The sequence below is a fragment of the Coregonus clupeaformis genome, chromosome 10, assembly GCF_020615455.1.
Source record: "Coregonus clupeaformis isolate EN_2021a chromosome 10, ASM2061545v1, whole genome shotgun sequence".
Taxonomy (NCBI): Eukaryota; Metazoa; Chordata; class Actinopteri; order Salmoniformes; family Salmonidae; genus Coregonus; species Coregonus clupeaformis.
Window position 1 is genome coordinate 29547078 of NC_059201.1, and position 16799 is coordinate 29563876.

Consider the following 16799-nt stretch of genomic DNA (forward strand, 5'->3'; position numbering starts at 1 on the left):
ATACTAACTAAACAAAAGCCATTGATAATAGTCTAGTGAAAGGGTAACCCGACCCAGTCTCACCTTCCTCTGACACTTCAGCCCATTCAGGTTTGGGGAACTCGTACTGGCCCAGCCTAATTCTCCGCTTCATCCCTGGAGAGATGGCCTGGCCCGTGTTAGAGTAGAACGGAGGAAACCCACACAGCCTGCAGAGGAGACAATTGCGTAGAGGTTGACAGTTATTAGGTTGCACTGACTTTCATATGATTATATACTATGTATGTACTGTATATGCACACACAGACAAACAAACACACACACACACACACACACACACACACACGTTATGTTCTTCTATCATCGTGGGGACCTAAAATACATTTCCATTCCAAATTCTATTTTCCCTAACCCCTAACCCTACCCTTACCTTAACCCATAACCCTAAACCTAAATCCTAACCCTAACCCCTTACCCTAATTGTAACCCTAACCTTAATTGTAACCCCTAACCTTAAAATAGCCTTTGTCCTCATGGGGACATGGAAAATGTCCCCACGAGGGAGAATTGTCCTTGTTTTACTATCCTTGTGGGGACTTTTGTGGATTTTAGGTCCCCACAAGGATAGAAGAACCAACCCACACGCATGCATGCACACACACACTGTACTCACAGGATGTACATGATGACACCCAGAGACCACATGTCACATGACTTGTCATATTTCTCCGGGCCCAAAACCTCAGGGGCTTATCAACAGGGCGACACACACAAATAGAGACAGACAGACGGAAAATACAATTACATGATGGAAACCACTTAAGTCCAAAGTATGGATAATATTGTGCAATAAATCTGATTGTCACACATACTCCTATTCCTACAGTAGTATAGTATTGTAACTTACCCACGTAGTAAGGGGTGTAGCAGGGGGTCTGCAGGAGGTTGTGCGTGGTCTCCTTAGCAAAGCCAAAGTCTGTCAGTTTGAGAGTACCATTGCGCTCCTGATGGGTGTACAGCAGGTTCTCAGGCTGAGGGAGAGGAAGTGAAACGTATCTGTCATTAAACATGTCACTGTTTACACATAGGATTAATAAATGGATGGCAACTCTGTTTGTCACTATCTGCTGCTCTTATCTTGATATGTGTGTGAGTGACATTGCTCACCTTGATGTCTCTGTGTGCGATGTTCATGTTGTGGAGGAACTCGATGGCCGTGCCAATATCCCGCATGATCTCTGAGCCCTCTAGAAGAGGAGAGCAGAGAGACATAGTCTCAGGACAACACTGTATGTAACATTAAACATACATTGTGTAACCCCCTGTAAAGACTGTGTTCAGTTTATTATGTGTGGCAATGCTCATGTACGCGTTCTGGAACTGCCCGCGCCCTCCGTACAGAACTGTCTTCGTCCACGTACGGTGTGGCACTGGCGCCAAGTATATTGGCCGGGTACACACAAATTGGGCTGAGGTGATCTTGGGGAACAATGACAGAGTTCGCTAAGAGTGTTGAGACACCAACGTTTATTGTTCAATACTTTTTGTTTAATAGTCAGGAACAATATGAGTGTAGCCAGCTACTTTTCACTCGCTTTCTCTTTTAATTTTGTGGTTCATCAGATTCGTCATCATCCTCGAGGGACAGACAAACAAACTGCTGGCTAGTCAATACAGCAAATATTTTTTATAACTAACCCAAGATAGACCACAGCCTGTCGTTTCCAATGGGAGCAAATTAATCATAGTGGGCAAAACAAGCAAGGAGGTGGGCAGAGCCAAGCATGATTTAGCAAGATTCTATTGACGCGTTCTAGCATGTATTTGCATATTTCCATTAGGGAACGCCTACTCTGCGAAGTGCGCGTGTGCAATAACTCAATTCGCTCTTGCACTCCTAAACAAAGCACATTTTAGAAACCTTGGCAAAGGGTAAAGTCTACAAAACATAGTCCACTCTGTTCGTAACAGATTCTAGTTTTGGGAACAGAAAACATTATTGAGATCAAGTATTTAATCGATGACAGATTTAGCAGAATGTCAGCCAAAATCCATCTTGCTTCTCCCAATGTCAGTCACTGGGTTTCCTCTCATCACCATATTTGGTGGTGAGTGGAAATGCCAACCGGATGCTTCAGATTTATACTGTATATCCGGTGAAACATCTAGCTCATTGTTCTATCTGTGGGTACAGCTAGCTAAGCTAGCTAGCTACTCTACTAGCAGCATCCTACCACTACATCATCACCGGCTGCCTGCATTTATTCTACAAGTTACTCTCTGGGTACCGATAGAGCTCTCTGGTTGTTTCTTCCACCTGTTAAAACCAGTGGAATGCTTGGCCCTCTCGTTGATAGATGCTAGCTACCTATGACCCTCTGTCTGATTCTCCTCTTTTCACTGGATGGACGGTACAGGGGAGAACGACTGCCCCCTCTCATTGAAGCCACAGAAGTTCAAGGCCGACCGCGGTACTGCAGGCATTGTTATTAGAAAACAGGATCCCCATTATAGTGAATGGAAAATTGACAATCTTCGTGTAAATAAATGTGTTTTGGAAGACAATCATGGTACCAATAACTGCTTCTAATACACCAGATGTATGTCCTTGAACAGATTATTTTAAAATCGCACACAGAAGAAGTTATAAGGAAAATGTAGTTGCTAATGGCAGCCTACAGTACCCCGGTCGGCCTTTAACTTGAGTTACTCAATGAGAAGGGGCAACACTGAGCTAGCCTGCAATATCACTTCCTGGAGTAGCTCAAACTGCGCATGTTATGTCTCCATGAGATACCATCTTAACCGACTTCATTTTGCTTCAATGCACTATTGAATCTTCACATAGGAATGAATGGTGTCACATGATCGATGGCTTTGTCCATTCATATATTTACAGTCATTGGGATGGTAATGTTCATGTTTTAACACCTCCGTGTCCAAGGACAAGGACCTAACTTTTTTAATGTATTTTTGGGGTGTCCTAAGCTTTTTATTGTTTGTAAAACTTTAGTTTAGAGCTCTCAAGTGTTTTAACTTCACTATCTGTTGGCTTTTAGGTACAGTATATATACAGGCACCAGTTTCGAACTAGCTTCAGCTTTCTAGGGTTCAAGGTTGGGAAAGTAGTTAGCTACTGTACGTCTACAGGGTTTGATTCATATTTGATATATGGTTGAACAATTGCAAGACTGTAGATTTTTTAAAATTATATGTCTTATTCAAATCCTTTAATAACTTTGAGGTTTTAATATTATTCCTGTTTAAAATTAGTCTCAGGGTTGTATAGGTCCAGTATTATTGTGTGGTCATATGGTAGTTCATTGTGTCCTTTGTGATAATTGCTATGTCCTTACATTTGTACCTTTTTACATTCTAATCCATTTTTGACCATTATCTTTAGCTTTAATAAATTCCACTGACGTGTAGGACAATGGTTATTGTGTTGCCATTGTGTGGGTGTATCATATCGTTTCCTATTAAGCTAGTTATAACCTTTTAAGTGTTTATGCTTATTAGGTGGAGGCACCACATTATTCTATACATGGAACATATACAGTCTGATGGTGTATCTTACCACTGTAATTTTATTTGACTCATGTTAACACACATGCAGTGTCTTGTAGGCCTACATGCTACCCATATACACAACCCTTGTCTATTACTGCCACTCACCTATATACAGTGGGGAATAAAAGTATTTAGTCAGCCACCAATTGTGCAAGTTCTCCCACTTAAAAAGATGAGAGAGGCCTGTAATTTTCATCATAGGTACACGTCAACTATGACAGACAAATTGAGAAAAACATTTCCAGAAAATCACATTGTAGGATTTTTTATGAATTTATTTGCAAATTATGGTGGAAAATAAGTATTTGGTCACCTACAAACAAGCAAGATTTCTGGCTCTCACAGACCTGTAACTTTTTCTTTAAAAGGCTCCTCTGTCCTCCACTCGTTACCTGTATTAATGGCACCTGTTTGAACTTGTTATCAATCAATTTTATTTTATATAGCCCTTCTTACATCAGCTAATATCTCGAAGTGCTGTACAGAAACCCAGCCTAAAACCCCAAACAGCTAGTAATGCAGGTGTAGAAGCATGGTGGCTAGGAAAAACTCCCTAGAAAGGCGAAAACCTAGGAAGAAACCTAGAGAGGAACCAGGCTATGAGGGGTGGCCAGTCCTCTTCTGGCTGTGCCGGGTGAAGATTATAACAGAACCATGCCAAGATGTTCAAAAATGTTCATAAGTGACAAGCATGGTCAAATAATAATCAGGAATAAATCTCAGTTGGCTTTTCATAGCCGATCATTAAGAGTTGAAAACAGCAGGTCTGGGACAGGTAGGGGTTTCGTAACCGCAGGCAGAACAGTTGAAACTGGAATAGCAGCAAGGCCAGGCGGACTGGGGACAGCAAGGTGTCATCATGCCCGGTAGTCCTGACGTATGGTCCTAGGGCTCAGGTTCTCAGAGAGAAAGAGAGAACGAGAGAATTAGAGAGAGCATACTTAAATTCACACAGGACACTGGATAAGACAGGAGAAGTACTCCAGGTATAACCAACTAACCCCAGCCCCCGACACATAAACTACTGCAGCATAAATACTGGAGGCTGAGACAGGAGCGGTCCGGAGACACTGTGGCCCCATCCGAAGAAACCCCGGACAGGGCCAAACAGGAAGGATATAACCCCACCCACTCTGCCAAAGCACAGCCCCCGCACCACTAGAGGGATATCCTCAACCACCAACTTACAATCCTGAGACAAGGCCGAGTATAGCCCACAGAGGTCTCCACCACAGCACAAACCAAGGGGGGCGCCAACCCAGACAGGAAGATCACGTCAGTAACTCAACCCACTCAAGTGACGCACCCCTCCCAGGGACGGCATGAAAGAGCACCAGCAAGCCAGTGACTCAGCCCCTGCAACAGGGTTAGAGGCAGAGAACCCCAGTGGAGAGGGGAACCGGCCTGGCAGAGACAGCAAGGGCTGTTCGTTGCTCCAGAGCCTTTCCGTTCACCTTCACACTCCTGGGCCAGACTACACTCAATCATATGACCTACTGAAGAGATAAGTCTTCAGTAAAGACTTAAAGGTTGAGACCGAGGTCTGCGTCTCTCACATGGGTAGGCAGACTGTTCCATAAAAATGGAGATCTATAGGAGAAAGCCCTGCCTCCCGCTGTTTGCTTAGAAATTCTAGGGACAATTAGGAGGCCTGCGTCTTGTGACCGTAGCGTACGTATTGGTATGTACGGCAGGACCAACTCGGAAAGATAGGTAGGAGCAAGCCCATGTAACGCTTTATAGGTTAACAGTAAAACCTTGAAATCAGCCCTTGCCTTAACAGGAAGCCAGTGTAGGGAAGCTAGCACTGGAGTAATATGATCAAATTTCTTGGTTCTAGTCAGGATTCTAGCAGCCGTATTTAGCACTAACTGAAGTTTATTTAGTGCTTTATCCGGGTAGCCGGAAAATAGAGCATTGCAGTAGTCTAACCTAGAAGTAACAAATGCATGGATTAATTTTTCTGCATCATTTTTGGACAGAAAATTTCTGATTTTTGCAATGTTACGTAGATGGAAAAAAGCTGTCCTTGAAACAGTCTTGATATGTTCGTCAAAAGAGAGATCAGGGTCAAGAGTAACGCCGAGGTCCTTCACAGTTTTATTTGAGACGACTTTACAACCATCAAGATGAATTGTCAGATTTAACAGAAGATCTCTTTGTTTCTTGGGACCTAGAACAAGCATCTCTGTTTTGTCCGAGTTTAAAAGTAAAAAGTTTTCAGCCATCCACTTCCTTATGTCTGAAACACAGGCTTCTAGCGAGGGCAATTTTGGGGCTTCACCATGTTTCATTGAAATGTACAGCTGTGTGTCATCCGCATAGCAGTGAAAGTTAACATTATGTTTTGAATAACATCCCCAAGAGGTAAAATATATAGTGAAAACAATAGTGGTCCTAAAACGGAACCTTGAGGAACACCGAAATGTACAGTTGATTTGTCGGAGGACAGACCATTCACAGAGACAAACTGATATCTTTCCGACAGGTAAGATCTAAACCAGGCCAGAACTTGTCCGTGTAGACCAATTTGGGTTTCCAGTCTCTCCAAAAGAATGTGGTGATCGATGGTGTCAAAGGCAGCACTAAGGTCTAGTAGCACGAGGACAGATGCAGAGCCTCGGTCTGACGCCATTAAAGGTCATTTACCACCTTCACAAGTGCAGTCTCAGTGCTATGATGGGGTCTAAAACCAGACTGAAGCATTTCGTATACATTGTTTGTCTTCAGAAAGGCAGTGAGTTGCTGCGCAACAGCTTTTCTAAAATTTTTGAGAGGAATGGAAGATTCGATATAGGCCGATAGTTTTTATATTTTCCGGGTCAAGGTTTGGCTTTTTCAAGAGAGGCTTTATCACTGCCACTTTTAGTGAGTTTGGTACACATCCGGTGGATAGAGAGCTGTTTATTATGTTCAACATAGGAGGGCCAAGCACAGGAAGCAGCTCCTTCAGCAGTTTAGTAGGAATAGGATCCAGTATGCAGCTTGAAGGTTTAGAGGCCATGATTATTTTCATCATTGTGTCAAGAGATATAGTACTAAAACACTTAAGTGTCTCTCCCGATCCCAGGCCCTCGCAGAGTCTGTGCAGATCCAGGACAGCTAAGCCCTGGAGGAATACGCAGATTCAAAGAGGAGTCCGTAATTTGCTTTCTAATGGTCATGATCTTTTCCTCAAAGAAGTTCATGAATTTATTACTGCTGAAGTGAAAGCCATCCTCTCTTGGGGAATGCTGCTTTTTAGTTAGCTTTGCAACAGTATCAAAAATAAATTTTGGATTATTCTTATTTTCCTCGATTAAGTTGGAAAAAGTAGGATGATCGAGCAGCAGTGAGGGCTCTTCGGTACTGCACGGTACTGTCTTTCCAAGCTAGTCGGAAGACTTCCAGTTTGGTGTGGCGCCATTTCCGTTCCAATTTCCTGGAAGCTTGCTTCAAAGCTCGGGTATTTTCTGTATACCAGGGAGCTAGTTTCTTATGACAAATGTTTTTCGTTTTTAGGGGTGCAACTGCATCTAGGGTATTGCGCAAGGTTAAATTGAGTTCCTCAGTTAAGTGGTTAACTGATTTTTGTCCTCTGACATCCTTGGGTAGGCAGAAGGAGTCTGGAAAGGGCATCAAGGAATTTTTGTGTTGTCTGAGAATTTATAGCACGACTTTTGATGCTCCTTGGTTGGGGTCTGAGCAGATTATTTGTTGCGATTGCAAACGTAATAAAATGGTGGTCCGATAGTCCAGGATTTTGTGGAAAAACATTAAGATCTACAACATTTATTCCATGGGACAAAACTAGGTCCAGAGTATGACTGTGGCAGTGAGTAGGTCCAGAGACATGTTGGACAAAACCCACTGAGTCGATGATGGCTCCGAAAGACTTTTGGAGTGGGTCTGTGGACTTCTCCATGTGAATATTAAAATCACCAAAAATTAGAATATGATCTGCTATGACTACAAGGTCTGATAGGAATTCAGGAAACTCAGAGAGGAACGCTGTATATGGCCCAGGAGGCCTGTAAACAGTAGCTATAAAAAGTGATTGAGTAGGCTGCATAGATTTCATGACTAGAAGCTCAAAAGATGAAAACGCCATTTTTTTTTTGTAAATTGAAATTTGCTATCGTAAATGTTAGCAACACCTCCGCTCTTGCGGGATGCACGGGAATATGGTCACTAGTGTAACCAGGAGGTGAGGCCTCATTTAACACAGCAAATTCATCAGGCTTAAGCCATGTTTCAGTCAGGCCAATCACATCAAGATTATGATCAGTGATTAGTTCATTGACTATGACTGCCTTTGAAGTGAGGGATCTAACATTAAGTAACCCTATTTTGAGATGTGAGGTATCACGATCTCTTTCAATAATGGCAGGAATGGAGGAGGTCTTTATCCTAATAAGATTGCTAGGGTGAACACCGCCATGTTTAGTTTTGCCCAACCTAGGTCGAGGCACAGACACAGTCTCAATGGGTATGGCTGAGCTGACTACACTGACTATGCTATTGGCAGACTCCACTAAGCTGGCAGGTTGGCTAACAGCCTGCTGCCTGGCCTGCACCCTATTTCACTGTGGGGCTAGAGGAGTTAGAGCCCTATCTATGTTTGTAGATAAGAGGGAGAGCACCCCTCCAGCTAGGATGGAGTCCGTCACTCCTCAGCAGGTCAGGCTTGGTCCTGTTTGTGGGTGAGTCCCAGAAAGAGGGGCCAATTATCCACAAATGTTATCTTTTGGGAGGGGCAGAAAACAGTTTTCAACCAGCGATTGAGTGCTGAGACTCTGCTGTAGAGCTCGTCACTTCCCCTAACTGGGAGGGGCCAGAGACAATTACTCGATGCCGACACATCTTTCTAGCTAATTTACACACTGAAGCTATGTTGCACTTGGTGACCTCTGACTGTTTCATCCTAACATCGTTGGTGCCGACGTGGATAACAATATCTCTATACTCTCTACACTCGCCAGTTTTAGCTTTAGCCAGCACCATCTTTAGATTAGCCTTAACGTCGGTAGCCCTGCCCCCTGGTAAACAGTGTATGATCGCTGGGTGATTCGTTTTAAGTCTAATACTGCGGGTAATGGAGTCGCCAATGACTAGGGTTTTCAATTTGTCAGAGCTAATGGTGGGAGCCTTCGGCGTCTCAGACCCGTAGCGGGAGGAGTAGAGACAAGAGAAGACTCAGACTCAGACTCCGACTCGCTACATAATGGGGAAAACCGGTTGAAGGTTTCTGTCGGCTGAATGAGCGACACCGGTTGAGCATTCCAACAGTATTTCCCTCCAGAAGCCATGAGAAAGTTGTCCGGCTGCGGGGACTGTGCGGGGGGATTTATACTAACGTTACTGTCTGTACTTACTGGTGGCACAGACGCTGTTTCTTCCTTTCCTACACTGAAATTACCCTTGCCTAACGATTGCGTCTGAAGCTGGGCTTGTAGCACAGCTATTCTCGCCGCAAGGCGATCGTTCTCCTGTATATTATGAGTACAGCGACTGCAATTAGAAGACATCATGTTAATGTTACTACTTAGCTTCGGCTGTTGAAGATGTTGACGAACCATGTCCAGATAAAGCGTCCGGGTGAAAAAAGTTGAATAAGGGAAAAAAGTTGCGATGGAAAATAAAGTAAAATTGGCAGCTAAAACGCACAGGAAAATGACTCTTCTGTCTCGGGATAAAACGTCCGGGGTGAAAAAGTTTAACGAAAAAAGATGAGTGAGGACAAAACTAAAAAGTTGGTAAATTTGTTGAACACAGAGATTGATTAAACGTTTATTAAAAGTAAAACGTGAATAGTTTGGCAGGTAGCCAAGTAGCAACAAACAGCACAGCAGCACGGAGACAATGCGGAAGCGATGCGGAAGCGTTATCAGTATAAAAGACACCTGTCCACAACCTCAAACAGTCACACTCCAAACTCCACTATGGCCAAGACCAAAGAGCTGTCAAAGGACACCAGAAACAAAATTGTAGACCTGCACCAGGCTGGGAAGACTGAATCTGCAATAGGTAAGCAGCTTGGTTTGAAGAAATCAACTGTGGGAGCAATTATTAGGAAATGGAAGACATACAAGACCACTGATAATCTCCCTCGATCTGGGGCTCCACGCAAGATCTCACCCCGTGGGGTCAAAATGATCACAAGAACGGTGAGCAAAAATCCCAGAACCACACGGGGGGACCTAGTGAATGACCTGCAGAGAGCTGGGACCAAAGTAACAAAGCCTACCATCAGTAACACACTACGCCGCCAGGGACTCAAATCCTGCAGTGCCAGACGTGTCCCCCTGCTTAAGCCATGTCCAGGCCCGTCTGAAGTTTGCTAGAGTGCATTTGGATGATCCAGAAGAGGATTGGGAGAATGTCATATGGTCAGATGAAACCAAAATAGAACTTTTTGGTAAAAACTCAACTCGTCGTGTTTGGAGGACAAAGAATGCTGAGTTGCATCCAAAGAACACCAAACCTACTGTGAAGCATGGGGGTGGAAACATCATGCTTTGGGGCTGTTTTTTCTGCAAAGGGACCAGGACGACTGATCCGTGTAAAGGAAAGAATGAATGGGGCCATGTATCGTGAGATTTTGAGTGAAAACCTCCTTCCATCAGCAAGGGCATTGAAGATGAAACGTGGCTGGGTCTTTCAGCATGACAATGATCCCAAACACACCGCCCGGGCAACGAAGGAGTGGCTTCGTAAGAAGCATTTCAAGGTCCTGGAGTGGCCTAGCCAGTCTCCAGATCTCAACCCCCATAGAAAATCTTTGGAGGGAGTTGAAAGTCTGTGTTGCCCAGCGACAGCCCCAAAACATCACTGCTCTAGAGGAGATCTGCATGGAGGAATGGGCCAAAATACCAGCAACAGTGTGTGAAAACCTTGTGAAGACTTACAGAAAACGTTTGACCTGTGTCATTGCCAACAAAGGGTATATAACAAAGTATTGAGAAACTTTTGTTATTGACCAAATACTTATTTTCCACCATAATTTGCAAATAAATTCATTAAAAATCCTACAATGTGATTTTCTGGATTTTTTTTCCTCATTTTGTCTGTCATAGTTGACGTGTACCTATGATGAAAATTACAGGCCTCTCTCATCTTTTTAAGTGGGAGAACTTGCACAATTGGTGGCTGACAAAATACTTTTTTTCCCCACTGTATATAAATAGATAGAACCCAGGTTCAGTACTATCAGTACTAGCCTAGTTAAAGTCAGAACAAAGCTGCCTGAAGAAAGAGGGGTCACACATATACAGTGGCTTCCGAAAGTATTCACCCCCCTTGGCATTTTTCCTATTTTGTTGCCTTACAACCTGGAATTAAAATGGATTTTTGGGGGGTTTGTATAATTTGATTTACACAACATGCCTACCACTTTGAAGATGCAAAATATGTTTTTATTGTGAAACAAACAAGAAACATGACTTGAGCGTGCATAACTATTCACCCCCCCCAAAATCAATACTTTGTAGAGCCACCTTTTGCAGCAATTACAGCTGCAAGTCTCTTGGGGTATGTCTCTATAAGCTTGGCACATCTAGCCACTGGGATTTTTGCCCATTCTTCAAGGCAAAACTGCTCCAGCTCCTTCAAGTTGGATGGGTTCCGCTGGTGTATAGCAATCTTTAAGTCATACCACAGATTCTCAATTGGATTGAGGTCTGGGCTTTGACTAGGGCATTCCAAGACATTTCAATGTTTCCCCTTAAACCACTTGAATGTTGCTTTAGCAGTATGCTTAGGGTCTTTGTCCTGCTGGAATGTGAACCTCCGTCCCAGTCTCAAATCTCTGGAAGACTGAAACAGGTTTCCCTCAAGAATTTCCCTGTATTTAGCGGCATCCATCATTCCTTCAATTATGACCAGATTCCCAGTCCCTGCCGATACAAAACATCCCCACAGCATGATGCTGCCACCACCATGCTTCACTCTGAGGATGGTGTTCTCGGGGTGATGAGAGGTGTTGGGTTTGCGCCAGACATAGCATTTTCCTTGATGGCCAAAAAGTACTCTCATCTGACCAGAGTACCTTCTTCCATATGTTTGGGGAGTCTCCCACATGCCTTTTGGCGAACACGTGTTTGCTTATTGTTTTCTTTAAGCAATGGCTTTTCCATAAAGCTCAGCTCTGTGGAGTGTACGGCTTAAAGTGGTCCTATGGACAGATACTCCAATCTCCGCTGTGGAGCTTTGCAGCTCCTTCAGGCTTATCTTTGGTCTCTTTGTTGCCTCTCTGATTAATGCCCTCCTTGCCTGGTCCGTGAGTTTTGGTGGGCGGTCCTCTCTTGGCAGGTTTGTTGTGGTGCCATATTCTTTCAATTTTTTTATAATAGATTTAATGGTGCTCCGTGGGATGTTCAACGTTTCGGATATTTTTTTATAACCCAACCCTGATCTGTACTTCTCCACAACATTGTCCCTGACCTGTTTGAAGAGCTCCTTGGTCTTCATGGTGCCACTTGCTTAGTGGTGCCCCTTGCTTAGTGGTGTTGCAGACTCTGGGGCCTTTCAGAACAGGTGTATATATACTGAGATCATGTGACAGATCATGTGACACTTAGATTGCACACAGGTGGACTTTATTTAACTAATTATGTGACTTCTGAAGGTAACTGGTTGCACCAGATCTTATTTAGTGGCTTCATAGCAAAGGGGGTGAATACATATGCATGCACCACTTTTCCGTTATTTATTTTTTAGAATTCTTTGAAACAAGTTATTTTATTCATTTCACTTCACCAATTTGGACTATTTTGTGTATGTCCATTACATGAAATCCAAATAAAAATCCATTTAAATTACAGGTTGTAATGCAACAAAAATAGGAAAAACGCCAAGGGGGATGAATACTTTTGCAAGGCACTGTATAGTATGTCCATTCCCAGAAACATGTAGCCCAGTCCTCCTTCCCCGGCCCCCTTCCCTCTGAGCCCCCTTACCTCTCTCAGTGAAAGCCTGGTCCCCTCTGGCCTGGATCCGGCTAAACAGTTCTCCCCCTTGCATACTGGAACCAGAGAAACGCACACATTGAGTTAATATTGAGACGCTGTCATGGAGTTATCATTCTAAAAACAACACTGCTTATCACTCTCCTACATTATAAATGTTTCTACAAGATAAACTCTGCTACGTCAATAAAAAGCCATAAAATATTACAGTGAAAGCGGGAACCATTTAGGAGCACTCTTGATCAGCATGATGTTAGTGGGATAACGTTAGCCTGGGAAAAGAACAGTCTGCCATGCACTTCATCTCCCCCTCTGTCTTTATACACATTATACACATAAACACACACTGACATTCAGAAATCCATACACACTGTAACTCCTCTACCCTCCTTCAAGATCTCTGTCTTTAGAAAAACACTGTGAATCACTCTCTGTTATGTGGAAAGCATTGTTTATACACTGAGTGTACAAAACACTAGGAACACCTTCCTAATATTGAGTAGCACCCCCCTTTGCCCTCAGAACAGCATAAATTTGTCAGGGCATGGACTCTACAAGGTGTCAAAAGCGTTCCAAAGGGATGCTGGCCCATGTTGAGTCCAATGCTTTCCACAGTTGTGTCAAGTTGCCTGGATGTCCTTTGGGTGGTGGACCATTTTTGATACACACAGGAAACTGTTGAGCATGAAAAACCCAGCAGCGTTGTAGTTCTTGACACACTCAAACCGATGCGCCTGGCACCTACTACCATACCCTATTCAAAGGCACTTAAATATTTTTTCTTGCCCATTCACCCTCTGAATGGCACACATTCACAATCCATGTCTCAATTGTCTCAAGGATTAAACATCCTTATTTGACTTGTCTCCTCACCTTCATCTACACTGATTGAAATGGATTTAATAAGTGACATCATTAAGGGATCATTGCTTTCACCTGGATTCACCCGGTCAGTCTATGTGGTGGAAAGAGCAGGTGTTCCCAGTGTTTTGTACACTCACTGTATGATCTTTTGAGAGAGAGTGTGTGTGTGTGTGTGTGTGTGTGTGTGTGTGTGTGTGTGTGTGTGTGTGTGTGTGTGTGTGTGTGTGTGTGTGTGTGTGTGTGTGTGTGTGTGTATGTGAGAGATAGAAAGAGTGAGTAAGGAGGAAGTGAGTAAGAGAGAGAGCCAAGTCCAAATCCAACATCCATGTCCAACTCAGTTACCGACTATTCTCCTTCATTACGCTAGCTGAGCTGAGCTGCTGCTCTCCTCTGACCCTCTCTGAGAAAGGAAACAGCTGACCACAAAGAGAGATTACTTTACAGAGAACAAACACGTCACACACCCTCAACTCAGCTCTGAACCGTCAGGCACCCTGTCTACGACTGGTCAGTGCACTATACTCCCATGTGTCTGAAAATGCACCTCAAGGGAAATCATTGTCAGTATCTAAACAGTATCTCTTCTGTCGTGTTTAAAATTCCACATACCATATATTCTTTATTTCCTTGGCACTTGACTGGAGGATGAGCGAATACTACAGTATATCAAGAGAGTCGGGTGTAATTATTTTGTACTGAGAGCCTGAGGTGATCTGTGAGGCACAAGTAGAGTCCCAGCCATGGCCCAGGCCTGCCACATACTTGGCCTGCATAGACATACCAAGGCCAAGTGAGTGAGCTTTCCATCAAGCCTAATGGTGTCAGAGAGAAGCTATGAGGGACTAGTAATATTTCATTAGTTTATGGCCAGTGGCTGAGGACAGAGAAATATGACTTGTATTCCCACAGAGAGCAGAGGATTCTGGGTAAAAGAGATGACAGGACAGGATCCTACCATTCCATGATGATGAGCAGGCACTTCTTTCCATGATGCATGTTCTCGTACAGACTGAGAATGCGAACGATGTAAGGTCCCCCCGACACCCGCCAGTGTAGCTCAACCTCCAGCCTCGCCTTGGGACTGTCATAGAGAATCTGAGAGAGAGAGAAACAGGAAGAGGTGGGGTAGGAATTTTATTTTTTCCCTCTTTCAGTTCCCTACCATACAAGTCCTGTGTAGCTCAGTTGGTAGAGCATGGCGTTTGCAACGCCAGGGTTGTGGGTTCGTTTCCCACGGGGGACCAGTATGAAAAAAATATGTATGCACTCACTAACTGTAAGTCGCTCTGGATAAGAGCGTCTGCTAAATTACTAAAAATGTTTTTTTTAATGTTAGGGGGCCTGTTTAAGTCATTGCACACACACAAACCTTGACTTGAAATAGACATAACACATGCGCACATACGCGCATGCACGCACACACACGCACACAGTAGGAGGCATGGTAGGCCTTGACATAGCACCTGTCTTTCATCAGAGGATATTTTTGGGTGCTGACAGTGACAGAGTGGGCTCCTGCTGGATTCAAGACCAGCCCAGTCACAGAGCTGCAGCTGAGAACAGAACACAACACAGACAGTCTGGCCACCACTCATCCTTTACCACAACCTTACACACTCTCTAACACACCTTTTACAGATTCAATTATATGATAACGTGGATGGTGAGAAATGTGGAAGCTACTGTACATGTCTCTTGCGGTTGGAGATGGAGTTTCATCTAGACAGTTGTGGTTTTAGAATGACTGGCTATAAACGGACTTAAAGGTCTCATTCGATTACAGAAGTCATAACCGGCAACCTGACTCTCTCACTGAACAATTCATTACTTTTTTTAACACAGGAAAAGTGGGTAAAAGTTAGGATTTGGTCCTAAGAGACAAGCTCTCATCACATCTTCATTGCATCATCCATCCAACCTGAATGGCCTATGAGTGGCCAAGGCAGGCACGTGTTGTTTAGAGTAGTTAATAAAATACACAGTTAAAACTTTAACCAAAACAGTCATCAACCCTTTTTGAAGATTTACAATGTTACTATAGGAAGTAGGAACTAGGTTTTATATCAATTTCACCCAAAATAATAAGTGATTCTTCGTTTCTGGTTAGATGCATATTTATATTGTGAATGAGTCTGTGTTTTTATGTGTGTGTTTAGAGTATGCATGTGCTTAGGCATGTTTTCTTTATCATTAATGAGTGTGTGTGTATTTTTAAAGAGGAAGTCCTTCCCCTTTTGTTGCAGGGGAGTGTGTTGAAAGTGGAAGCGAAGGACTTCCGTTGGCCTCTTTAACTGATTTCTGTTTAACTTAACCTCACAACCCACAGTATCCAGGGTATCCCTAAAAGAGTGGTCCTTACTTCTGTCCAGTATCTGGGGAGCATGTGAGAGTGAGTCTTGGATACCTTATTGCTTGGTCAAAAATATACAGGTTAGGACAAGAGGGTTCTAATATCCCATAAGTCTTTGCATAAATGAGGAAGAATTCTAAACAATGGGACTAGCAATGCGAGGGAAAATGACAGGAAGTGAATGTTAACAGTACAGAAAGTAAATATCCTTAAATATCCTGATCTAGTGAGATATACATGGCGGAGACTCAATCAAGCTAGTCGTCTTGACTACTTTCTTATGTCATTCTCTTTGGCACCAAAAGTTTAAAAAGTATTGATAGGGGACAGGATGCGGTCGGACAATCATATAATTGGCATATACATTACTCTTACTGAATTTCCACGTGGGCGAGGATATTGGAAATTTAATCAAAGCCTATTGGATGATAACTTGTTTTTAACTAGGACAGAGGAATTTATAACTGATTTTTTCCGACATAACATAGGTACAGCAAATCCCCTTATTGCATGGGACACCTTTAAATGTGCCTTTAGAGGCCATGCAATTCAGTACTCATCTCGAAAACAAAAGCAATTTAGGTCAAAAGAGTCCACACTAACAAAGGAAATAGAAGGTCTAACAGAACTGATAGATAGTAATAAAAACTGTAACATAGAGGCTCAGAATAAATTAGAGGAAAAACTAAAATAAATGGAGAAACTTATTCAAGAAAGATCAAGTGTAATATATTATAAAAAATAAAGCAAACTGGATGGAATATGGGGAAAAATGCACCAAATTATTTTTTAATCTTCAACATAGGAATGCTACCAAAAATAATTTATTGAAACTGGTTACAAATGACGTAGTCACCCATGATTCACCAAATTATATTTTGAAGGAGGAAACAAAGTACTTTAAGCATATGTTTTCGTTTCAGTCGCCTCCATCTCCTCTAACTGAAGCAAATTGTAGAGTTTTTTTTTTATTGATAATGTAAAATTAACAGCCATACAGAAAGTGAAGGTGAAATTACAGAGGAGGAACTTCTGGATGCAATTAAAGACTTTAAGTCCGGGAAAACGCTAGGGTTGGGATGGCATACCAG

General features: G+C 43.0%; 1 protein-coding gene across 1 annotated transcript in view; it reads right to left on the minus strand.

Annotated features, from left to right (window-relative positions):
* The window catches only part of LOC121574975 (MAP kinase-activated protein kinase 3), a 48040-nt gene that overhangs the window by 17086 nt on the left and 14155 nt on the right, over positions 1-16799 (minus strand). The window contains exons 2-7 of the mRNA XM_041887690.1: positions 14314-14453; positions 12486-12550; positions 1147-1226; positions 887-1010; positions 653-728; positions 64-188 (exon numbers count right to left, since the gene is read on the minus strand). Coding sequence (XP_041743624.1) covers positions 64-188; positions 653-728; positions 887-1010; positions 1147-1226; positions 12486-12550; positions 14314-14453 — 610 coding nt within the window. The remainder of the gene's footprint in view (positions 1-63; positions 189-652; positions 729-886; positions 1011-1146; positions 1227-12485; positions 12551-14313; positions 14454-16799) is intronic.